Genomic DNA, 24,738 nt, shown 5'->3' on the forward strand with positions numbered 1-24,738 from the left:
CCTCGGCTCTAGACACGCGTGCACTAGTCAAAAAGGCACAAATCACATAAACGCCTGTAGACATTATTTGCGCGCTCCTTCAGCACGCCTCTCACCTTGCAGCGTCTCTTGTTCCCTGTCAAACCTAAACCGCACACACTAATTACTGGACAATTCTCGTTACATGCAAATAGTCCCGTTACAGTTTTACTTCACTACTACGCGTGGAGCTTGTTCCGCTGTGCGTTGGGCATGGGGTCGGGCAACTTCGTTCTTTTCATTAACTTGGCTACGCACTAGGCAGCAGCCTCCTCTCTGCCCACAGAGCAACCCAATGAGGGAAGTCGCGTTTTTCCTCTCGCTCCTCGGATCAGAATGAAATGACGTTTCATGTCTCTAATTAAAGTATTCATGCGCGCTCTGGCTCCTCTCGTTTAGTCAGATCATAAAAACATCACACTTGAAGCTCATTTTCAGTGATGTCGTTGGCCTCCTCTGAATCACCGAAAGCGCGCACAAATTGCAGCTTAAACTTCAGGCTTGACCTGAAATTACCTTTGGTTAGACTCAGGCTTATTTTTTTAATGAAACGATTTGAGGTTTAAGATACAGATGGAGCCAGTTTCAGCTCAGGATTTCAGTATTAGTCTTGACTTGCTAAGCGACTTTGATGGAAGACCCCCACTGTCACACCCACTGCAGAGCACTCTTGGCATAATTACATATAGCAGTCCTGCATATAGGTAAACGGTTTACCAACATGCCAAAGTGGACTGGCAGAAGAAATATATTAGACAATTATACTATTATATTTTGTGCTTCTGTTGTAAACTGGACAATAAGGAACAAAGTTTTAAAAGAAAAGTTAAAAATGTTTGGAAAATTTACAACAGATGATAAACAACCAATTTGACCTGACTTCTACAGCGCTTGTTTGTAATGTTGCTTCTTACAATATTTTGAAAACGGCAAAGACAAAGAAAAAGCAAATGCATCAAAAGTAAGGAAACTATGGTTTTGTCCCCAAATACATTTTTTCCTTGGCAATCATTTTCCCCCCAATTATTCCCAGATTTGTTTCCAGAAATTTAAATGATACATTATAATATTGCATAGGAAACAAAAGGCATAATAACAAAGCAAAGCCCAATACATTTTTAATAAGATTGTTAAAAATTGTCAGGTAAAGATGATTATGCATATGCAAGGGAGACAAAAGATACAAGGCAGACTGACTCCCACAACCCATTTCATTAAGGTAATTAAAGACATCTCTGTACTGGGCTGAGTGATTTTACAACTGTACTGTATGTCTTAGCAGCCATTGGTTGGCTTTGTATAACTTAAGGTGACAAAGAAATATTGGTGAAATATTTTTCCGAATTGGAAATCTGCAAGTGCTTAAAGTTTACAGCATAAAAGGGTTTTACTTAGAGCACCTCTTGAAAACACACCATGAGAACAGTAAATACATGCCCTTAATGTGGTGTAGTCTCTCAGTACTATATAATGCATGTACATTGTTGTGACTTTTAAAAAAATGTTTTTGCCAGTCTCTGCAAAAACATCTGAGGCTTTCAGATACACATCACAACATTGACTAAAGCACTCACTCATCTGTATCTACTGTGTTTGTTTTGCTGGTAAACACAAGAAAGCCCTTATGCTGATTTACAAATACAAACAAAATATTTCACAAATCAACAAACTTATTATAAGACAGCAAGAGTCAGTCCATGCACTGCTAACAGAGGCCTGTGTTTGGTCGGGCCTCACCTATGGTCAAATGGTCGGCCATAGGTGAGGCAGGCTATTGGCTGCCCAGGCAGGCCTCTGTGCACATCATATAACAAGCAACTGCAAAACCAGGTATGCTTCAACTGAACCGGATATCATGTTAGTTTTATAAATAATTAAATACTAGAACAGAGCAATGGATGGTGGAATATGTGCTACTGTGGGATTGTGTGGTTGAAGTTTAAGTATTTGCTTAAAAGAAGTCGAGAATAAAACAGCATTTTCAGCTTCATCCGCCAGATTCTTCTGATTCTAATCTTAATGTTAATTCCTGTCCAGCAGGTCAACGAAGGAACATGGACATACACAGTCACCAACACAAAAAAGCACCCTAAAATTAGACCTACTTTGAAATGTGCACTTCACAGCTAAAAGATCCACATAATGAAAGAGTGCGAAATGCATTTATAGTTTTATGTTGTGTCCTGACTAGCCACTGGTACAGTAAAGGCTGGCACACAGTGTGCCCATGTGGGTCAGTTGTTCTCATAGGAGGACAGCAGAGCAGCATCCACAGGCTCCATACAGGAGGGGCAGGTAAAAGACCTCATCAGCCAGTCATCTATACAGTCCATGTGGTAAATGTGCATGCAGGGCAGGAACCGAATAGGGTCTCCATACACAAAGTCCATCATACAAATCACACACCTGTGCAGAAGAGACACACATTAAACAAGAGTACTTTACATTTAAGGCATGTTTTTTCATCTTATTATTCAAACTGTCAGTCTTAGCATTCTTTAGTAGAATAGACTAGTAGAATTCCTCTAGGATTCAGATGTCATGTATTATATACACGACACCAGCATAGTCTATACCTGGCACACAGAGTTTGTTTCAAGCTAAAAAGAAATAGTTTTTATACTTGGAATAGTCCTGAATCTTAATCTATAAATGTCAGTTCATTTATGTGACAGCATGTTTGCTCAATTACAAATAAAGGAGAAGAATAACTATCACAAGAATCTATTCTTTGCTACATACTGATACAGCTTTTATACTCACTCTCGGATCTTTTTCTCAGAGCCATCCCGTCCTGGGTCATACACGCCTTTTGGAAGGTGCTGAATGAGGCCAATGCGCTGGGCAATGCGAACCTGCTCCTCTTCGGTCAGTTGTGTAGCCAGTCGAGCTTGGCTGGGTGTTGGATGATACACAGGTACGTGGATCTGCTCCTTTAGAAAAGGAACACACAAAGAATTCTATTAACATAAAATTAACGACTAAGTGACTATACATATTTGAGTGCATTATGTAAAAAAGTCATACAATATGAGGCCATTTATCTTCCATATTGGACAGAAGACAAGGATCACGAATGGAGATGCCTAGATTGTTTGGTTAATTGATTAAGTAATTTCAATATACTCCCAAAAAGAACACCTAAATGTAAAGTGCTTTTTATTTGTCTGCATAAGTGACATTACTTGATTTGACAAAACGTTGTAGAAGAATGGCAATGTGTTAGACAATGTGAATAAAATTCCACATTTCTTCTCACAATAATCATAACATACTGACTAGTTCTATAATACTATAGAAGACACAAAAATAACCTTTTCAGTTAAAAGGTAGAAATGTTTCCATCTTTCAACACGCACAAGTCAAAACTCTAGAGCACTCACTGGCAATACGAAAGGGACACAATGACATTTTGAAAGTGAAACTAAAACCACTTTAAAAAGAAAAAAGTACACAGAAAGAAACCAAAATTATCAAACTGACTAATAAAGTTACAATATTAAGATCTAAATGAGTCAAGGGTACAGCTAATATATCACAGCTTACCTGACGATATAAAAAAATAATGCTACTTTTAAATTAATTATAGTGTATTTAACTTTGATGTCTTAAACGGTAAAAGCCATCAATAACAATTCAGTCGACTAGATTTATAGTGTCGTACTTACAACATTGGCACAGCAACATTTCTATGTACTTCCTTCCTTTTTTTCTTTATACACTACTGTAATATGCTGGGAGTCTATCTTGGCTTGGCAATAGACTTTCTTATAGACCACAACTGTCTGGCATTCATGCAAGTCCTGAAATAAGATTTCTCTAAATGTTAAAAATGTTAATTTATTATATTTGAACCTTGGGTTTGTTTGTCATTTCATTTGAATTTGTTCCTAAATACGTAATGCAGCTGTATTACTAAAGGCTTGGTTCAGCAGAATTGCTTCACCCCTGACTGCCACTGCTCTTGCCAGTGCCTATGGAGGGAAATAAAGGCCCTCAGCAGCTATAACAAGTTTGCAATTGTGAACTGTGCATTGGTCAGCAGTGCAATTGTCAACGTCTCTTTTTTTGCCATGTATTGCTCTACAGCTGGGCAGGAAGTGCTCATTTTGTAATCCCAGAATGGCCACAGGCTGGGACCAGTATGAGACAGACGCAGTGCAAGTACAAAAAGTACATGTGGACAATGGCAGACAGTGTCATGTGGACACCAACATGGGCAGGAGGCCAGTGACTTCTTATACCACACCACAGTTATGTGTGTGGGTCAAGAATAGGGATGGGACAAGATCTCGTTTGATGACGGGAGATATAACTGGCAGTTTTGTGCACGCAAGAATGGAGAATGAGCTTGTTTTCCATGTGTTTACATTTGGCTTGGACAGACAGGGATAACTTTTCTGAGTTAATACTTCTCCAGTACCTCTTGTCCCCCAAAGGTGCTGGTTCTGGGCTGGTTCTGAGCTGTGCTAGCTTGGATTTTTACCAGTTAATTGCATTGGCAACACATCGTTTACTAGCCACCAGTGATTGTTTTTATCCTAACTGGTCCCTCTAGTTTATGCTTTATTTCTGCCATGATTGAATATGCAAGTAAAAATATTCAATTAAATAAATAGAAAATAGTGAATGAACCACGGTATCTGTGAGCACTGTGAACCTAACCTGGTCCAGAGCAGGTTTTATTCTTCTAACCCCAAGTTTAACCTATAAGTTTGCTCCTGAAGGAGAGCTCTGATTGGTCAGTTAACAAGGTTTACTTCATGTGAATTTTTCTAGCACATGTATACATTTTGTTTCAATTTGTAATTTATAATATAACAGAGCTCACTGTGATAACTTCTTAAATTAGTTTTATCAAGTTTATCAGCTTGATGTCAAGCAGATGGATTAATTAAACTAGCGAATTGTTGCCTTCCTGTAATAAATGTCTCTAATGTCACATATAAAAGGACAGTTTATGTTTCTACACACCAAATGCTCAAATATATATCAAACCTAGTGAAACATATGCAAAGTGATATTAGTGTGTAAAATTATTTCAACTTTTAAAATAGTATGTAATTAAAATTAGCTACAAAAGTACAAGTGTGAAAAGTAATAACAATGTGTTTTTTAATCTATCATACTAATTATTTATCAAACTATTACTTAACATCTCATTTTAATATCAAACCTGAATTTAACCTATCCAGTCATCTGACTCATCTGACTTCCTGTCCCTCCAAGATGGAAGCCTCCTCTGGTTTACCATTGCCATGGCTGATCATAGCTTTTCTCCAAGTGAACAAACTGAGTAGTGGAACTCTGCTGCAAACAGGTTTTCTGAGTTGGCCCTGTTTGAGTATAATACCTCTGATCCAGGAACTAAACTCAGTGTTAGTTCAACCTTCTTTGTGAAATAGGGCCCTTGTCTTGTCTTGTTCCTGTTAACCCAGTCTTGTGCCTTGTCCCATGGGCACTGTGCCTTGTCCCGTGGGCACTGTGCCTTGTCCCACCCCTAGTCAAGAATGGTGCAGACAGAGGATAACACCATATTTTCATTGAAACTGCTTGCTGACACTGATTACTATGCACCATCCTATTTCACATAGTATTTGTCTAAATACATACACAAAAAAGGTAATAAAAGAAATATCTAGAGAAGGTAGAAACTATTTTGAAAGTGACAATTATAAGTAATAGACATTAATCCAATCAAAAATAATAGCACTTACAAATTCTGAAATTTTAGCTCAGTTCATGATCCAGCACAGTAACAAAATCACAAGACAAAATGCAAGCACATATACAATATATTGAAACAGTCTATGAGGAAAGGATCTCTGCTATACCATAATAAATAAGGAATGAGCATGTTGTGTCCACCACCTACTCTCCCATTGTAGCCTGTGTCTCTTTGCAGACATTAAACTATTTAACTCCTCCAGAAGCCTTTCCTGGAGAAGCAGACAGGCACAACTCCAGCCTCCTGTGATTCACCGCTGGCTGTAAATTCCTGGGGAACATGGTCTGATGGGTGGAACATGACAGAGCGACGAGAAAGTACACATTTTAAAGCCAATTCTACACTGGAGCTTGCAGTTAGGGTGAGCGTAGGTACTTATAATATCACATTTGGAGCAATATTATATTTTAGAAGTACTGCTTAGTAGGGGTATGCAATAAGCCAAAAACGCACCAGGGAGAACAATGCAAGCAACTATACGTTTTCGAATTCACTTTTTTTTGACAAAAGGATGATGTAGTGAACAGCCATCATATGACTATCATGGCTGTGATCCCAACTGTTGTTGCTGTTGGGCTACTCAACTTATTATAGAACCTCAAACATCACATAAAACAGCTCTGTTTAATACAATGGTACTTTTCACACACAAAGCACCTGAAGTGTAAGCATCATCTGTTGATTACTTACGTCACATGGGAACTAGAGGTTGATGTCATGAAAGAGGCTGTTAAAATTTCTTATTGTTATAATTAGGGCTGGGCAATTAATCAAATTCATTTGTGTTTTTAATGATCACGATTTTGAAAAATTTTGAAATCGAAATTATTATAAAATATAAAACAGATTTACTCCTGACTTTCTTAATGCAAAGCAGGGCTGTTGTGCAATTAAGCAATTGGTATTATAAAAAACTCATTCTAATTTAAACTATTAAAATTAGATTACACATCTATACAAATGTAATTGAAGGTAGTTCAAATAATAGAATATGATAAGAAGGAGAATGTAAAGGGCTTCCCCTGTTTGAAAGACAATCACTGCTCTGACCTCCATTAAAATTGTAAATGTTGTGATTTCTTGCAAACAGTACTGATTCTCTCTTTCAGCTTTTACAGAACACATAATTCCTCTCTGGAATTTAGAACTTTCAAAAACTTATTGCAAAATCTACAGATAAAATCAGACTTAACCTAGTTTAGTTGCCAAGGCCATAGGTGAGACATAATAGCCTCTCTTAATTAAAGAATGAGTTGAAACGATCAGTCAGAACTATATGGGGTCAGTGACACACAGGTGTGCCCACACAACTACTACAAGTACAAGTGAAATTATCAAAACAAACCACACATTAAATACAAATGTTTCTCAACAGTTAAAACATAAGGGTTTTTTATATATGTATTATGAATATTAGTCTTGCCTTATTAGGGGAATGTGTGAGAGAAGTGGACCTTTGAACACAACAAAGAGGATTAGTGTCAAGTCATGAAAGTACAGGGTCAGTGTGTTTCAGCCTAGCTGATCCTGTACATAACTGATCTTTTGCATAACTAAAACAAAAATATATTAAACAGAAAAACATGTGCAACATCTCAGTTTAATAACATCATGTTTTTGTTCTAATCAGACCAACACATTATAATTTCTGTTTAGTCAATAATTTAGACTTAAGACTACAGCTTGATACATCATTGTAGATGTGTGAATAAATGATGATGGAACAAATATTTTGTTTTACAATTGTTAATCGTGGCTATCTTATTGACTTAACAGTTGCCACCTGTTAACACGCATACAGTAAACACACATACAGTACATACACATATACAGTAAACACACATACAGTACATACACATATACAGTAAACACACATACAGTACACACACATATACGCCCGGAGATCGTCTGATAAGTTTGTTGAGTCAAACAAAGGTTACCTCATAAGGGGGCGGCGGCTCCTGGTCTGGGTCGGCACCGTCTCCGTAGCTGGCCCGGTCCGACTGAGACTCGTGAAGTAAAGAGATATCATCGGAGGTGGGAGATTTCAGACAGTTTCCCATCTCCTTCCTCGGCCGCGAAACAATGCTCCTTCGCCGTGTCGCTTTATAGAAGGTGCTCTGTAGTTTCAGAGGCCACTTTAGGCGAAATGAGACGAGACGTCCATCTGCAGCTAACCCTCCCCTCCTCCTTACCCCGAAGACGACAGAGCTGCTCAGTAAGACAACATCCTCGACAAGCAGCTAGCCACACAAAGACCTAGCTTACTGCTAACACAGCTAACATCGGCAGCAACTTGATTATTAGGAATACAACGTAAACAATCAAAGAACGTGTAGATCTTTACAATATAGGAGCTGACGTGAGTCTCGGTTAAAATGACAAAGCGGGTTGCAGTGTTTGTAGAGGGTTTTGCAGACTAGCCCAGCTGTCTGTCAGGGACTTTCCGTGCAGAGTGCAGCAGCTGCTGGGCAACGACAAAGGAGGTGATGTAGTAGCAACACAAAGCCCCGCCCTACCAGAAAATGGACCAATCAGCACCCGTAAAATTAAGGAAATGCCTGGGTTTAGCCAATCATATTCATGCTGACGTTTTGTTTGCTAAAAACATAAACACAACGCCAAATCCATAAAAATAAGGCTTTGCTATTGCAGTTTTCCTTATTTCACGACTAAATTAAGGAGGATATGTAGTATTCGTGTGCCTTATATACCACTTATCTTTTTTCAGGATATATTTTATAGTAATCTTGTCTTTTGATAAGCTGCTCACAGTATGTTGGCCCTTTTCTTGTGAGCACAGGACATGCAGTGCAAAGATGAGTGCTTGTGTGGATCATTTTGTACAGTGTTACTTTTGTAGTACGTCCATGGACCAAATGATAGAACACCTATTGGTTTGAATTCGTTTGGTGGGTTTTTAACATACTAGCCAACTTAAACGATTTAGAAACATTCAAACATTCACATATGTTAAGGAATGCCATTCTGCTCAGTAGGAGAAGGTAGAAATTATGTTACCCTATATTTTGCGGGTTAAAGTTATGAAGAAAACAGGTGGAAATATATCATGTGCTTTGAGAAATGGTTTGGTGATATTCTTTTACAAATGGAGACCAGAGAGACCATATAAAAACAAACTAATCTGGTATTAGAATTTGAAAACTATCTGAAGTGGCTTTTGAGCACAGCTAAGATATTTGACACAATAGCCCAAATTCCACAAACACAAATAATAATTAACACACACACACACTATATATATATATATATATATATATATATATATATATATATATATATATATATATATATATATATATATATATATATATATATATATATATATATATATATATATATATATATATATATATATATATATATATATATACACACACAGATTGTTCCAGAGACAGTGACGTTGTCATCAAATGCTCATTTCCAATCAGTATCCAACACAAGTACAGATTGCAACTGCTGAAGCTGAAGTCCTGATGGAGACTGTCCCACAAAACAGGAGAAAAAGGAGTAGACTGCCTTTCTGAAAGACACATTCTTCCGTCCTCTTAAAATAGGACAACATAAAACCCGCAATTTACATTTTACAATATATACATGATGTTAAGCACAACTCTCACTAGTGGACAAGTTTGTGTAGCATGCTGAAAAAAAAAAAATTTTGTGTTCTGAAAAGTCTTTCCTAAAAATGATTTAATTATTTGTATATTTAATAAACACAATGTATTTTTATGCTAAAGTAATGTATGTAAACTATGGCAACATGATCACATTGTCTATTTCTACTACCTGCCTCATTAAATTTTAACTTAAATTATTGGTTTCCACCATTTGAGCTAGACTGTACCATTACAGATGTAGATCTTTGCACAAATGTCTAAAGTCTAAATAAATTACAAGCACAAAAACTGCCTATACCATCTATATCAGTGATTCCCAAAGTAAGAGCTATAACCCCCCCAAGGGCATCATTAAAGTTTCAGAGTGGATCCACAGTAATAATATTATTTTAAAAAGACTAACTAGAGTAGCCTATGATTTATTTATTTATTTTTTTTATTAAAATGGTGTTAAATTGAAAATAAAATATTTTGAAAGTTTGCAATATTGTGTCAGTGTCATATAGTGCAGTATTAATATAAGGAATACATACTTATCACAGAAAACATGATGGGATTCAATATTTTCTCCATATTACTATGACTCACTGTAAAGATTTGATGGACTGGGGGGAAGCTCTTTTCCTATTAATTTATGTAAATGTTATCATGTCAACGGGCCTGATTATGGTTAATGTAAAAATGTTTTTAAATAATGATGTTTATATAAAGGACTTTCTTTAGAATACAGTTTTTTCTCTGGCAGGACAAAGATATTTTCTGTTTTCTCAAACCACCCAGGGGATCCCAAATGTAACATGATTGGGAACCACTGATCTAAACCGTAACAAATGAATAAGTGGAGCTGATATCAGAACAATGTGGCAATGTGCTGTAAATCCATCTAAGGTGCACAGAGCTTTGTTGATAATACACTAGGCTTTACATAGTTCCTCCTCCTAAAGTCTCTGTCCCTGATAAAGATGCACATGTCAGAAGTCATTTTCTGCTCTAGAGCACCCCCCACTGTCTATTATGGGCTACAAAGCTCCTGGGTTCCATTTTCCATAATGCCCCTTGCCTTTTGCAAAGCAGCTTGAATTCGGAAGTGTGTCCGTGACTCCATTGAATAGTTTTTGTAATTTTGTCTGAAAAAGAAAACATAATATAAATATTAAATGAACAAATCATCTTGATTATTTTAATAACCACAAACAAGGAACACCCACTTTGCTGCTTCTAAGAGTTTGATGGCTTCATTATTTCTGCCTTGCTCTAAACACAGCAGACCATGCTCCAGCAGGGCATTTGGAACCAGGTAATGGTCATACTTTATTTGAGACTCACTGCAGATTAAAAACACACAATAAAACAAGGTTATGAAATGCCACTATCTCAATATCTCACAAGGCAATACTAAACACAATGAGTTCAACTGTTCAGCTTTTCAAATTGCAGGTGTTTGTAGCACAATTTAAAAGAGAAAAGAAACAGGAAGTGGCTTACTTGCAGAGTACAAGGGTAAAGTAATGTTCCGCTTCTTCCGGATGACCCAGGTGCTTTAGACACAATCCTTTCAGGAGGCTCAGTAAACACTGATCATCTATAGTGAACTCAGTCCCTGTTTTTTAATGAATATAATTGAGTTTGATTAAAATGATTGAAAAACAGTAAAGGTTATACATTGTTCACTTTATTGTACTCACTTAGACTGCTTTCAAGTTTAGCTTGTGCCTCATTCAGTGTTTTCAACATTCCTTCAGTCAAGTCCTTGTGTTTCCCAATGACTGTGTAGCCATTCCAGATGTACATCATCTCCTATAAGCATCAAAAAACAGTCAACAAATGGTAATTGCATATAAAAATTAAGGACATTCTGCAATCAGGCATAACATAAATTTTACTGACCAGTGGTGCAGCAGGAAGAGGAATAGGTTTTTCTGCAAGGTATCGACGAGCTTTCCTAATGGCAAACTTCTCTGTTGGCAATGACTTCCCAGCTATTTTTTGCTTCAAGTTTGGAACCTGTCTAAAATCCCAATATTAAACAATATTAGAAAAAGGTGTAACATGCACACTTAGTAAGACAGATTATATTAGGAGAACCTAGGTAGCGTAGAGTTAGTTACAAACTGTCATTGTGGTGATACCTTTTGCTCAGCTGTTATTTTACCTGAACAAAGCAACTTCAGTCTCCCCAAAAGTGAGGCAATCATCCTCACTTAACATGCTGAGGTAGGCAGCTTTCATGAAGGCATAGGTGGCCTTACAAATGACAAAGAAATTAAAGTTAAAACATGTCCAAATATTATGTCACATCATTTGGACATATGGTGTTTTTTTGGTTGTCCTGTACAGCCATTTAGGCCCTTGTCCACTTATTTATGAAAGTTAGAATGTCTCATTTGAATTGCACAAAATGGTGAAATTTGTACTCTGCATTTGACCCATCCTTCAAGCCATTGGGACAATATGTTCGGAGCAGTGCGCAGGGACCCATCTCTAGGTCCTGAGCTAGGCTTGAACTACCTTAGCTAGAGAATTTAACCTATTGTACATGTTTTGGGTTCTTGGGTCAGCTAAACTTGACTCACCTTGGACCAACAGTTTTCTTTACTGAGTAGGTCAGCGTAGAAATAAGCCATCTTCCAGTGTCTCTTGTATGTAAAGCACCACATGAGCTCCCAATAGCACATGTGGTGGAACTGCTTCCATTGCTGCTGAGCCTCGCAGCACTCCTCAAAACGCTTAATAGCCTGAGAGTTAAAGAAAAAAAAAAGATGAAAACTGTAAGTAAAATATACACATTCAATTTATAAGAACATGGTTATTTTTACTTACAGCATCCAGGTTGCCTTTAATCTCCTCTATTCGACCAGCAAAGAACAGAAATATTGACCCCTATGAAAAACACATGTTCTTTTATACAGTAAAAGAAATGCAACCTCAGCCATATTAAAACAATAATTAAAATGTCAAATATTTAAATGTACAAACCTTTGGATATTTTTCAAGATATGGCTGCAACAGTTTTTCTGCATCTTCAACATCTCCTTCTCCAGTTCCTAAAAAGGATCATAATATTAGCTGTTGTGGCAGGCTGTTTATTCATATCATGTGACATTTCCCACCTAATATAAAGCTCATAAATGTGTGATAGCAGAGTAGCAGCATGTTGCACAAGAAAGACCTGAATGTGCTTTCTGAAGAGCCTTCCAGAAGCTGTTGGAGACCAAACTCCTGTATGAACACACCAGGCACATTTATAAGAACATGGAACAATCATTTTTGGGGGGCAATATTTATTGTGGGTACTTTTTTCTTTGCACTAATGGGAAATGTTTGGTTATTTTTCTACACTGTGATAAGGTTGAATTATGACCTTCTATGACTCATTATAGATGCAAGCTAACTGCTTAAGTGTTGCATTCTGTTATTTATTTTGTTATATTTATGGTTTCCATATTATCGTTTATCATCTATATTTACTTCAGCAATATATCGCACTTCAAAATGTGTTATCGTGACAGGCCTAGCATAGTCACAATATGTACCCACTTATCTACAAGATGGCAGCAATTAACTGCATAACGTCTTATTTGCACATGGAAGCTATATTTTCTCTTACCTTGTTACCTGAAAAACCAACAAACTCCAAAAGCTTTAGCGTCCGTGTGGGTAACATAGAAATCATCTGTAGGAAAGTGAAACAGATTCAAAATGAAACATCACTTATGAGCCAGAGACAGAAATTAGAAATTCGCATACAAAGAACAGATAGGGTCTTGACAATAGGATCATTAAATGTGTGCTTCTATTGTAATATGACTATATATATAGGATTATAAAATAAATATATCAGGCATTTTACTTACCAAGTTAAATGCCCCAACACCAAGTTTAACACCTCCCTCAAAATGGCCATGGTTGTCTGCCTGAGTGTATCCAGTGGATTGAAGGATTGTGTGAAGCTCCCTGCATCAAAAAAACAAACAAACCATCAAATAAATATTAAAACTGGTCTAAAATGTCAAGAATTTTATAACAACAGGTCAGAATCTTACTTGTATGTCTGGTAGCTGTTTCTCACTTTAATTCCACCTTTAATAAAACTTATCATGTTTTCATCCTGAAACAATAACATTGAATATGGTTGATTTAATGCTTTTGGTCAAAAGTAAAGGCTTTGTATTGTTGCTGACCTGAAGAAAGGTGAGTGCTGCTCTTTGGAGGAGACATTCAGCATAGCACACCTCTGCATGGAGTTCCTCTATGATAAAAAATTATACAAAATGATTACACATGTAAAAAACAGGGATACACATGGCCTCTGCTGTTCAAGTGTAACATTGCCATTTAAAAAAATATGTACAGAGCTGTCAACTGATCACCACCTGGTGGTGAGTTGGATCCGCTGGCGGAGGAGGAAGCCGGACAGACCTGGCAGGCCCAAGCGTATTGTGAGGGTCTGCTGGGAACGTCTGGCGGAGCCCTCTGTCAGGGGGGTCTTCAACTCCCGCCTCCGGGAGAGCTTCTCCCTGATCCCGGGGGAGGTTGGAGACATGGACTCCGAGTGGGCCATGTTCTCCACCTCTATTGTTGATGCGGCTGCTCGTAGCTGTGGTCGTAAGGTCTGTGGTGCTTGTCGCGGCGGCAATCCCCGAACCCGGTGGTGGACACCGGAAGTAAGGGATGCCGTCAAGCTGAAGAAGGAGTCCTATCGAGCCTTATTGGCTCGTGGGACCCCTGAGGCAGCTGATGAGTACCGGCAGGCCAAGCGTGCCGCGGCTCGGGCAGTCACAGAGGCAAAAACTCGGGGTTGGGAGGAGTTCGGGGAGGCCATGGAGGAGGACTATCGGACGGCCTCAAAGAGATTCTGGCAAACCGTCCGACGCCTCAGGAGGGGAAAGCAGTGCTTCACCAACACTGTTTACAGTGCGGGTGGAGAGCTGCTGACCTCGACTGGGGATGTTGTCGGGCGGTGGAAGGAATACTTTGAGGATCTCCTCAATCCCACTGTCACGTCTTCCGAGGAGGAAGCAGAAACTGGGGACCCAGAGGCGGACTCGTCCATCACCCTGGCTGAAGTCACTGAGGTGGTTGGCAAGCTCCTCGGTGGCAAGGCTCCGGGGGTGGATGAGATCCGTCCTGAGTACCTCAAGTCTCTGGATGTTGTGGGACTGTCTTGGCTGACACGTCTCTGCAACATCGCGTGGCGGTCGGGGACAGTACCTGTGGAATGGCAGACCGGGGTGGTGGTCCCTCTGTATAAAAAGGGGGACCGGAGGGTGTGTTCCAATTACAGGGGAATCACACTCCTCAGCCTTCCCGGTAAGGTCTATTCCAGGGTGCTGGAGAGGAGAATCCGACCGATAGTCGAACCTCGGATTCAGGAGGAGCAGTGTGGTTTTCGTCCTGGTCGTGGAACACTGGACCAGCTCTATACTCTCCATCGGGTCCTCGAGGGCTCATGGGAGTATGCCCAACCAGTCCACATGTGTTTTGTGGATCTGGAGAAGGCATTCGACCGTGTCTCTCGTGGTGTCCTTTGGGGGGTGCTCTGGGAGTATGGGGTCCGGGGCTCTTTGCTAAGGGCTGTCCGGTCCCTGTATGACCGGAGCAGGAGCTGTGTTCGCATTGCCGGCAGTAAGTCAGACCTGTTCCCAGTGCATGTTGGACTCCGCCAGGGCTGCCCTTTGTCACCGGTTCTGTTCATTATATTTATGGACAGAATTTCTAGGCGCAGCCAGGGGCCGGAGGGGGCCTGGTTTGGGAACCACAGGATTTCATCTCTGCTGTTTGCAGATGATGTTGTCCTGATGGCTTCTTCGAGCCAGGACCTGCAGCAGGCACTGGGGCGGTTTGCAGCCGAGTGTGAAGCGGCTGGGATGAGAATCAGCTCCTCCAAATCCGAGGCCATGGTTCTCGACCGGAAAAAGGTGGTTTGCTCCCTCCGGGTGCGTGGTGAGTCTCTGCCCCAAGTGGAGGAGTTCAAGTATCTCGGGGTCTTGTTCACGAGTGAGGGAAGGATGGAGCGTGAGATTGACAGGCGGATCGGTGCAGCGTCTGCAGTGATGCGGTCGCTGTATCGGTCCGTTGTGGTAAAGAAGGAGCTGAGCCGGAAGGCGAAGCTCTCGATTTACCGGTCAATCTACGTTCCTACCCTCACCTATGGTCATGAGCTTTGGGTAATGACCGAAAGGACAAGATCGCGGATACAAGCGGCTGAAATGGGCTTCCTCCGCAGAGTGGCCGGGCGCACCCTTAGGGATAGGGTGAGGAGCTCGGTCACACGAGAGGAGCTCAGAGTAGAGCCGCTGCTCCTACACGTTGAGAGGAACCAGCTGAGGTGGCTCGGGCATCTGCTCAGGATGCCTCCTGGACGCCTCCCTAGGGAGGTGTTCTGGGCATGTCCCACCGGGAGGAGGCCCCGGGGAAGACCCAGGACATGCTGGAGGGACTATGTCTCTCGGCTGGCCTGGGAACGCCTTGGGGTCCCACCGGAGGAGCTGGAGGACGTGTCCGGGGTGAGGGAAGTCTGGGAGTCCCTGCTTAGACTGCTGCCCCCGCGACCCGGCCCCGGATAAGCGGAAGAAAATGGATGGATGGATGGATGTACAGAGGAAATACCTTTACCTACCCTCTGTGAAGGTCTTGGAAAAACTTGACTTTTTGCGTTGCCTAAAATACAAACAAATAAAAAACAAAATAATATTTACCAAATAAATCATATAAAAGCATTCATGACTAATGGTCAGCAGTGCCTGAATCAATTACTCAACCTCTCTTTGGCAGCATGCAGCTTCAGAATAACACTAGTGACATTAAATAATTGGCTTAGCTCTTCTCACCAAGGTCCCAGTATTCCCTCTGGCAACATTTCCTTTGAGAAAGTAATTTGAATGGTCATTGTACATTCTTATTCTGGTTCTGACGTCATAATACTAATTGAATACTTTAAGCATATGCATAAGTAATTGTATATGAAGTATCTAATTTCACTGCCAGGGGACAATGTTTTATTTTGGGACAATTTATAGGGCACAATGACACAGAAATGTTTAGGATGTTCACCTTTGGCAGATAGCCTGAGCCTCCTTCATGGTGTTTCCAGCAGTAAGGATGTGTTGAGGGTCAAATGTCATCATGGCTTGCATTTCTAGGATTGTGGCATAGGTCAGAGCATGGTACATGCTGTCTTTAGTTCTGCACAAACGAAAAACAGGATTTAGTTAGAATTATGGGGTGTATATGACTACAGACGTCTCAAATGACCTTGTAAACATTAGCCAAATAACAATAGACCTTTACATCAGTACTAAATAGGTGTGACTTTGAACTTGAAAGAGCAAAACCACTCCTCTGCAGCTGACTAATAACTTTGTAGGTGTGTTCCATAAGTATTTTCTGAAAGTTTCAAAAGCAGTCTCCTGGATTTGGTGTCACAGGCTGTGCTCATTTGTTCTCGTGCTTAATAAACATGTTCTTCTGGTTGCACAACATTATTAAAGCTTCGTGCTATTTTTAAAAGAGAAACAACACCAAGGGCACAGATGCACACCTCTGATTTGTAATAGAAAACTGGAAAAGTGGAAAACTGCTTAAAATATGGTCATATAAAACTATAGTAAAAGCCAACGTTAAATCTGTCAACTGGACAAAAAGATGTAGGAGTGAAGACGTTTCACTGCTCATCCAAGCCGTCTTCACTCCCACAACTTTTTGTCCAGTTGACAGATTTAACTTTGACTTTTACCATAGATTAGATCTGGATGACTGAGGGATTACACAGACAATAATAAAACTACTTTTCATTTGTACAACAACAAACAAGTACTCAAGGAAACATAGATTGAAAAAAAAAAAATACAGCTGGTCAAAGAACCTACTGATGAGGCCTGGCAGGTATATTTAATCTAAATTTCTGTGACCTGAAAATATATAAACACATATAATACACTTATTATAATGGCAATAATAGAGGATTCCTTAATGAAGGCATCATGTTTGAACAAAGGGCTGGTAATAAAACTACGCCTATTAGATATGAACAAACTCATTTCTATCAAGCAAGTTTGTGGAGTAAAGTGAATAGGCTTTATCCTGAAGAACGTGACAAACAGTTATTCAACCTCCAGCACTGGAAGCAAAGATGACACTACAGTTCTCAGTTTATTACATAACAGTGTAAAGCCTAAGGCTAACTGTATTATATGTGAAGAACTGTGAGCTCTACTTGCCATTGTCTACATGCAAAATTTACTTTGACCAGCACATCTATATAGAGATCTTAATTAGATTTAAGAGATAAAAAGACACAATGCCAACATGCAGCATTATTATATTATTATTTGTTTCAAAGAAGAAAGAATGAATAAAAGAGAAGGCAGGGTTGAACATCAAACTAGAGGAAAAGTCAAAAGGAGATTTTACTTTTCCAAAACTGTCACTATTTAATTTCTTTTTACGTCAGAAAAAGAATCAGTAGCTTGCTCAGACAAATGAGAATACAATTCTAAATACAAGAATAAATATCTTGTATTAATGTTTTTTTTCTTTGATGCATGAAAGCTGGGTTCATTTGTACCTGGATCGGAGTCGTGTCTGGGCCTCCTCAAACTCATTCCTGAGGAAGAGATCGAGAGCGGCCATGCAGTCCTCAAGCGCCAATGATAGGTCTGACCGAGAGCACCTGGATACACAGGAAAACAACAGCCAACGGTCAATGTATATACAGTCTATTTAATATTGTTTTATATTACATCTCACTTTCAAGAATAAGCCAAAAAACCTGCCACATGATAATTTAAATTCACTACTGCTTGTGTAGTACAAGAAAGCGACATCAAATTATCCAAATACTATAATAAATACAAACTGACAACACACGTTTAATGATTACATTTGAAAAACGACTTGGTTGTTTTGCGTTTTTCAGGATATATAGCAACTGTAGTTACCAATAGTGACTTCACCATTGCCACATGACCCTCACGTGATATGTGCCAGTCCTTGTTGTCTCACCACTCCCCGTGATGATACAAACTTTTGTTTTGGAAACCTTAAATTAGATGCCTGTTTTCCTTTTTGGTCCAACTCAATAAGATTAATTAGGTAAAGAATAGAGTTGGTTAATGGTAAGGCACTAAAGACAAACACTGGGGTTATGCTACACTCTTTTTATTGACATGTTTTTAGTCATGGGCTCTTTTTATAGTTTTATCATGTTTTGAGCAGCACAGTGGGGCATTTCCTATGATTTTACATGTGCCAGCTCCAGCAGCAAAGCAATTCTACCTGCGGGTATAAATAGTTACCTGAATCTGCTAATGTATTTTCACATTTCACATGATTTATTTTCATTCAGACATTGTTTGGTACAATTATGACGTTTTGGAGATGTACGCTCTTCATTTCCTGTCGTCACTAACCTAATCTAGGGCTAATCCAGGTGGACTACATCCTTTCCACTGTAATTCCAAACAAGAAATCTTCTAAAGGAGGACAAAATGCTGGCTAAAGTCTAACCCACATACTGAAGAGCTGTCCAAGTACCTCCTTAACCACAAAGAGTTTTACCCAAGCAAGAAGCATGGTGTAAAAAAAATACTAATAGTACAATTTCTTCATCCAGTTACTCAGATTAATGTAACTCACTACCTACACCTGTCACGATAAAGCACGATATAAAATGCGATTTATTGTTGAAGAAAATATAGACGATAAATGATAATACTGAAACTAATCTATGCTATTGACACAGTACAATTAAAACACAAACTGCAATGGATAAATAGCAGAATGAAACACTTTAGTTTACATTTATAATGAGTCATAGAAGTTATTAATTCAACCCTCTATTGCTCAAATGTTTGGTGGAACAGGAAAGTAACAAAAAATGTCCCACAGAAAAAGCACCCATGATGCATAATGACCTCCAAAAAGAATTGTTTCATCTAACATATATTGAAAGATAAGTTGATATAGTAATTATCGTGACAGGCCTGTTACAACAAATACACTTTTTAGCATTCACTTATTCACTTGAGATTCTTTGCCATTTGAACACACAGTAGGTAGAAGTCATTACACAAACGCATGCACACACACACACACACACACACACACACACACACACACACACACACCCGCACACATTGGCTTTCTATGCTTCTTGAGGACATTACATGATATTTATTTCCTGGACACTAAACCTAACCTTAACCATAGTCACTACTTTCCTATCCTTAACATACCCCATACCTGAACTGTTATCTATCAAATAATAAAGCATTTACGTCATTTTTTTTATCCTCATAGAGTGTGTGTAAAGATTTTATGAATTGAATGTGTATACACGAATATAGAGTGTGTGTGTGTACAGATTTTAGTCCCCACAATGTTATAAATACACACTGACGCAGCTCGAGCTAATGACATGCGGGTGACTGCTGTGTTCACCATATGACCTGCAGCGAGTTCTGCTTCCTGATAACAACAGGGACTCACAGCCCACTGTCAGTCCACTGGGCAAACCGATGCAGAAGAGCTCCTCACACACTCAACCAAGCTGTGTCATAATACAACACATCATGCTAAACTAATTTTGTTCAGATTTAGCTCTATAAAAGATAAAATATTGCACATAAAACTGGATATGTTTTTGAATCATAACAAATGGTATGTCTAGTTCTGCAAATCTTAATGTCATTGATTTCAAGGATATTGCAGAGAAGTCACATGTCCCTCAGTGGTTAGGGAGGGAATCTACCACTCTTGGGATTCAGCGTTTTTCAGCAGACTAATGGAGCAATTTATTTCCCTAACTATTGAATACATAATTAACTAGACTGGCTTATAACACTGTTTATTAATTAACCACATGTTTGCCTCATTATAGGAGCTTTTCTAACCCTAAACTTACAGTAATGTTAAAAAATTGAAATGAAAAAGAACAGGCAAATTAGGTAAGAAAGTAACAGTGAGAAATGCATTTGCCTTTTACAGTTCAGGAGAGGAGAACTGGGTTGAATTGTGCTCTATGATAAATGGGGATGAAAATGCAACAATGGGGGTAGTCTGTTAGGGTCAAGATGCACATACCAGGAATTGTCAAAGTTAATTAATTTAAAGTCAGCAAATCTGAAACGTGGCATTGATTTCATAAGAGAGACACTGCACAGTGATGATTATTGTCACTGAAGCAAATACACACACAGAGACGCATAAAACCTTAGAGAGCGCACAACCATCACAGATACATGGATCGCTGGCTATGTTACTATGGACACCGAAAATCTGATTGTTAGTTATCTGATCATCGAAATGTCATGTAAACAGTTAGTTTTGGTGTAGGTAATCTGATTTCTTTCTGATTGTTCACACTGGTGCAAGTTTTGACAAGAGAAAATACGCAAAAAGGAGCAAACAGTGTTGTCTTAAAGATCAAAATGGTTCTTTTAAAATTCTTTGTGCTAGTTACTCTAAGAATCCATGAATTAACTGACATACGTGTTTTTATGATCAGATTTAGTTGCATGTACACACACACACACCAAAAATCTGATTTAATTTTGGGTTATTTAATTATTTTAGTTATCTGATTTTTGCTGGCCATATAAATGTGTCTACTGTAGAGCTCAAGAGTGACGAAGCATTAGTTTACGCACTCTTCCGTACACAGCTTTGAGTGAATGATGTAGCAAGATTCAGCTGTAGACAAACGTGTTTATAATGGACCTGAACAAGTTTGTCCGCATACCTTAAGTCGCAGAAATACAGAGAACCCATAACAAACAGAGCATGCTGAAATAAACAAAGCCATATAGACAGTGGATGTACAGTAGTTAGGTGTCTTACCCATTGGTTAGAGTCTCTTCCTCTCCTGACATTTTCATCTGGCTAGTGTGGTGGTGTGCAAACGTGACACAGAGGGAAAAAAAACAGCAAAGATAAGGAGAAATAGCAGAAGTTAAGGCCTTTCTTTATAACAGCGCAGTGATATGATCCGAATCTCTGTCTATGTAGCAGCGGCAACTAGAGCAGCAGCAGCAAGAAGCAAGAGAGAGGGAGAGAAAGAGAGAGCGAGAGGAGGAGGCAGCAGCAGATACAACGTGCCTTAATAAGATCGGGATGACTATCACACACGGGTGGGGAAAACACATAGTCTCTGTGTCCCACCTCTTCCGATCATCAGCCCCTCAAACCATAAACCTAAGTCCGCCTCCTAAAAAGCGATAGGCGGGGTTTCAATCATACTACTCATAAACGGCCTGAGGTTGGGAAGTAGTAAGTCAAAAATAACTCAGTGAAAGATATACTTTGGATGCATGGAGCTTGCAGATGTGTTGTAATGATTTATAATGTGCTGCAGTGCCAGAGGCCATAGACTGCAGCAGTGAACTGGCGTAGGTAGACTGCGTTATACCTTAGATCTACATACAGAAAGTACAAATGGAATTCAATGAGCGTATCAGGGTGTAGAAATGGTTTACTCAAAGCTGAATTTTGATTACTCATCTATGTTTGAGTAATTCGGTATAATCCTGCTTTTGAGGCATGAGTGCTCAGAAAATGTTTTCACCTAACCCTTACCTTGTGTGTGATTATTCAAAGCATTCAGAATCCAGATCATATATGTAGAGTTTTTAAAATATCACAAAGCCCTTTAATACAATAAAAACAGATGCTTGCTGGTAAAATGCTACTATGAAGAAGTGGGGATTTTAGTTATGCACTTTTGAGACCGTTTTCTATCATTAAGCCAATTTAGATCAATCACTTGAACAAACTGACAATGAACAAAATGTAAATTAATGGTCCACATAATGTTTTAGTTTCATACAGTATCCAAAAAATGCATTTGTCTATACTTCAATACACCCATAAACATCCTGTGTAGGAGATGTACATGTGACAAAAGCACGTTATACAAAGTAATAGACATTTCATTATTCTGGTTCATAACATGCTGTTCTAAAAGTCAAACCCAGTCTTGTCCATTTTCTGATTAGTCAGAGATGTTGGTTTATTGTGTAAATTTTGTCACACATACACACTGTTAGTTATGGTGCTAGTATCATGCGACTAACCGTATATGGTGTAAGAACTTAGATAAACCTGACTTAAAGGTTTACTTGGGACAGCACACATGGGATAGTTAGGTTAAATACTGGAGTCAGTATTTAGTGAACTCAAGCGCCAGACTCTTGTATTTGTAAGGACATTTTTGTGAGCGACACAGTGGGGAAGCATAATCAAATTTGACACAGTGCTGTCCTTGTGGTGGATAATTTTGTTTGAGTCATCAGATACGGCAACCCACCATATCCTAGAAGACCCACATCTCTCAATAACAAACTAATGAACTATAACAAGGTAGGTGAGAAAGGTAGCAGTCAGTTTAAATACTAAGCAAGGGGTTAATAAGTTCCTCAAAAAAAAATAAAAAATGGTGTATTGAAATGAAGATACACATACATAGAGCATTATTGTACATTTTGTTCATGGTAGAAGACCAAATTGATCTAAAATGTGTTAATATAGTACAATCAGATCTATTTATTCCCTGTTCAAAACTTCACAACTTATACTCTACTGCTGGTCCCACCTCTTCATATGGGCATTTCCCTGTAGCAAGCAGCAGATTTTCATTTACAGTGTTTTCGTTTTTCATAGGATAGACTGTATGTGATTTCAAAATAGGATCACTCAAACAATCATAAATCAGTCAAAATACAATTCTGAGTGAGCTAATGGAAACAAAGTATAGCCTGCAATTAGAGGCTGTGGTTTAACGATTTGTAAGTTTAAATTCATATGATATATTTATAGCCATTCACTCTCAAGCTACATATACGACCATTATCACCAATTGTCACGCACATTTATAAGATCAGTGTCGTGCCCAAAGACACACAGATAATGCCAGGTTTAACCAAGTTATCATCAGGGTGGGTGTCATCTTATTTATCGTAGTGTTGTTAAAAAGATTTTTAGATGTACTGTACATAGTGAGGGAATATAGTGTCTTACCCATTGACTGTATTGGTTGATACCAGAGCAACATGATTATCCGGGAGCTGTAACCTGAAACAGAGACACAAAATATGGGTCTGTTAAAAGAAAAGACCTATCTCAAGAGGCACCAAACAGCTGAAAGTACAGCCATTGTTAGAGGAACATGATCGTGAGAGCCATACAAACATGTACCATATACAGTGGAGACTCCCAGTGATAACATTGACATTATTTTTGCAGATAACAATCACTTTGCCTAAATAAGAGCTTAAATACAAAAACCTTTACCTGAAGTCTGTGATGATAGGATCCATAGCTGGACTGTTTATAACTGCCAACCTGAACCACAAAGTAAAAGAGAACAGAAGTCAGATGACACAGCAGCTCGTGCAGATGTCATTACAAGGATGCATGATAGAATGATTTTGTTTTCTCTGTAGGCTGCTTAACAAAAGAGTAAAAAGTGTGCAGGCCATAATGCTAACATACCGGCTTGGGGAGTTAGGGCCATCAGCGATGTCTGGAGCTTCTCTGGCATTCCTAATGAGAGGTCAGGGGTCATTGTGACAAGTTAATGTAAAGACACACTTCATAAAGGTGAGAAGAAAAGGATGGAAATCAATGGGCAGCAGACATTAGCATTTATATAATTCAGGAGTGAAAATATAAAAAAAACCAAACAAACAAAAAAAACAGGAGAGGAAGAAAAAGTACATAAAATAACGTAGGACTATAATTAAAAGTAAAATGATGGTAAGGAATGTTGTTGGCAGGCCCATGATAAGGCTACATTTGGTCTGTTATTGCAAGTATTTACATCATAATCATGGCCTAATGTTGTCAAACAAGCCTCACATTTCCACCTGCACATAAATAGCTTCTCTTGGTGAATGAAATGAACTTTGTAAACTTATGAATACATATAGCGCACACAGGTAAAAGCTGGACCGTGCTCATTTGAATGTGTGTCGTGTACTTACTTGCTCGCGTCTTTTTTCTTTACGCTACGCCTCCAGTTTATAAAACTCATTCCACCGCGCAAAAAGGCACAAAACCCCGGTTAGACACTGTAACTTTACACCACGGGCATGGAAAAAGACAGTCGGTCAAACCAGCAGCACACACCAAGATCACATTGAGACGAATAAGCAGGAGTCCTTCTTCCTTCTTCCTGACGCGCGAAGGTGTGTTGCGCTCATCTCCATAACAATGACTTTCCCGTTTAAATGTACAGGAATGTAGGCGCTGTGTGCGACTTTTACCAGGCCCTAAAGCCCGACAAATCATGTTTACTAGAGCCAACAGATATACAGACACTTCCAAGACACACACAGAGCTGATCAGAGTTGATGT

The 24,738-nt window shown here is 39.1% G+C and overlaps 2 protein-coding genes across 3 annotated transcripts; both read right to left on the bottom strand.

The window, feature by feature from the left end:
* Positions 1–1,352: 1,352 nt before the first annotated feature.
* rnf11b (ring finger protein 11b) lies at positions 1,353–8,261 on the bottom strand. Its single transcript, XM_033965651.2, has 3 exons — positions 7,687–8,261; positions 2,782–2,951; positions 1,353–2,424 (listed from the first exon to the last, which is right to left on the bottom strand). The coding sequence occupies exons 1-3, from the start codon at positions 7,807–7,809 to the stop codon at positions 2,253–2,255; spliced, it is 465 nt and encodes a 154-aa protein (XP_033821542.1). The 5' UTR covers positions 7,810–8,261; the 3' UTR covers positions 1,353–2,252.
* Positions 8,262–9,229: 968 nt separating this feature from the next.
* Positions 9,230–24,617, bottom strand: ttc39a (tetratricopeptide repeat domain 39A). 2 transcript variants are annotated; one of them, XM_033965574.2, is made up of 21 exons: positions 24,366–24,617; positions 23,875–23,925; positions 23,674–23,724; positions 23,401–23,454; positions 17,954–18,058; positions 16,441–16,572; positions 16,007–16,047; positions 13,569–13,636; positions 13,431–13,495; positions 13,242–13,341; positions 12,995–13,060; positions 12,498–12,606; positions 12,364–12,431; positions 12,208–12,267; positions 11,961–12,122; positions 11,540–11,631; positions 11,275–11,395; positions 11,073–11,184; positions 10,873–10,987; positions 10,596–10,712; positions 9,230–10,514 (listed from the first exon to the last, which is right to left on the bottom strand). In XM_033965574.2, the coding sequence occupies exons 1-21, from the start codon at positions 24,413–24,415 to the stop codon at positions 10,400–10,402; spliced, it is 1,854 nt and encodes a 617-aa protein (XP_033821465.1). In that variant the 5' UTR covers positions 24,416–24,617; the 3' UTR covers positions 9,230–10,399. The 2 variants fall into 2 exon arrangements, with proteins under 2 accessions (XP_033821465.1, XP_033821466.1); XM_033965575.2 differs by lacking the exons at positions 23,401–23,454; positions 23,674–23,724; positions 23,875–23,925; positions 24,366–24,617 and adding an exon at positions 21,226–21,466 and having other exon boundaries at positions 9,454–10,514.
* Positions 24,618–24,738: the final 121 nt, after the last annotated feature.

Source organism: Periophthalmus magnuspinnatus, chromosome 4 (assembly GCF_009829125.3).
Source record: "Periophthalmus magnuspinnatus isolate fPerMag1 chromosome 4, fPerMag1.2.pri, whole genome shotgun sequence".
Lineage (NCBI taxonomy): Eukaryota > Metazoa > Chordata > Actinopteri > Gobiiformes > Gobiidae > Periophthalmus > Periophthalmus magnuspinnatus.

Excerpts from the sequence above, each read along its gene's own strand:
- rnf11b (XM_033965651.2), bottom strand. The coding sequence starts at position 7,809 with ATGGGAAACTGTCTGAAATCTCCCACCTCCGATGATATCTCTTTACTT. Across the intron at positions 2,952-7,686 it reads AGCCGCCGCCCCCTTATGAG|GAGCAGATCCACGTACCTGT; the intron begins GTAACCTTTGTT and ends CCTTTTCTAAAG. Across the intron at positions 2,425-2,781 it reads TCTGAGAAAAAGATCCGAGA|GTGTGTGATTTGTATGATGG; the intron begins GTGAGTATAAAA and ends TCTTCTGCACAG.
- ttc39a (XM_033965574.2), bottom strand. The coding sequence starts at position 24,415 with ATGAGTTTTATAAACTGGAGGCGTAGCGTAAAGAAAAAAGACGCGAGC. Across the intron at positions 23,725-23,874 it reads GGCCCTAACTCCCCAAGCCG|GTTGGCAGTTATAAACAGTC; the intron begins GTATGTTAGCAT and ends TTTGTGGTTCAG. Across the intron at positions 13,061-13,241 it reads GTGTTGGGGCATTTAACTTG|ATGATTTCTATGTTACCCAC; the intron begins GTAAGTAAAATG and ends ACTTTCCTACAG.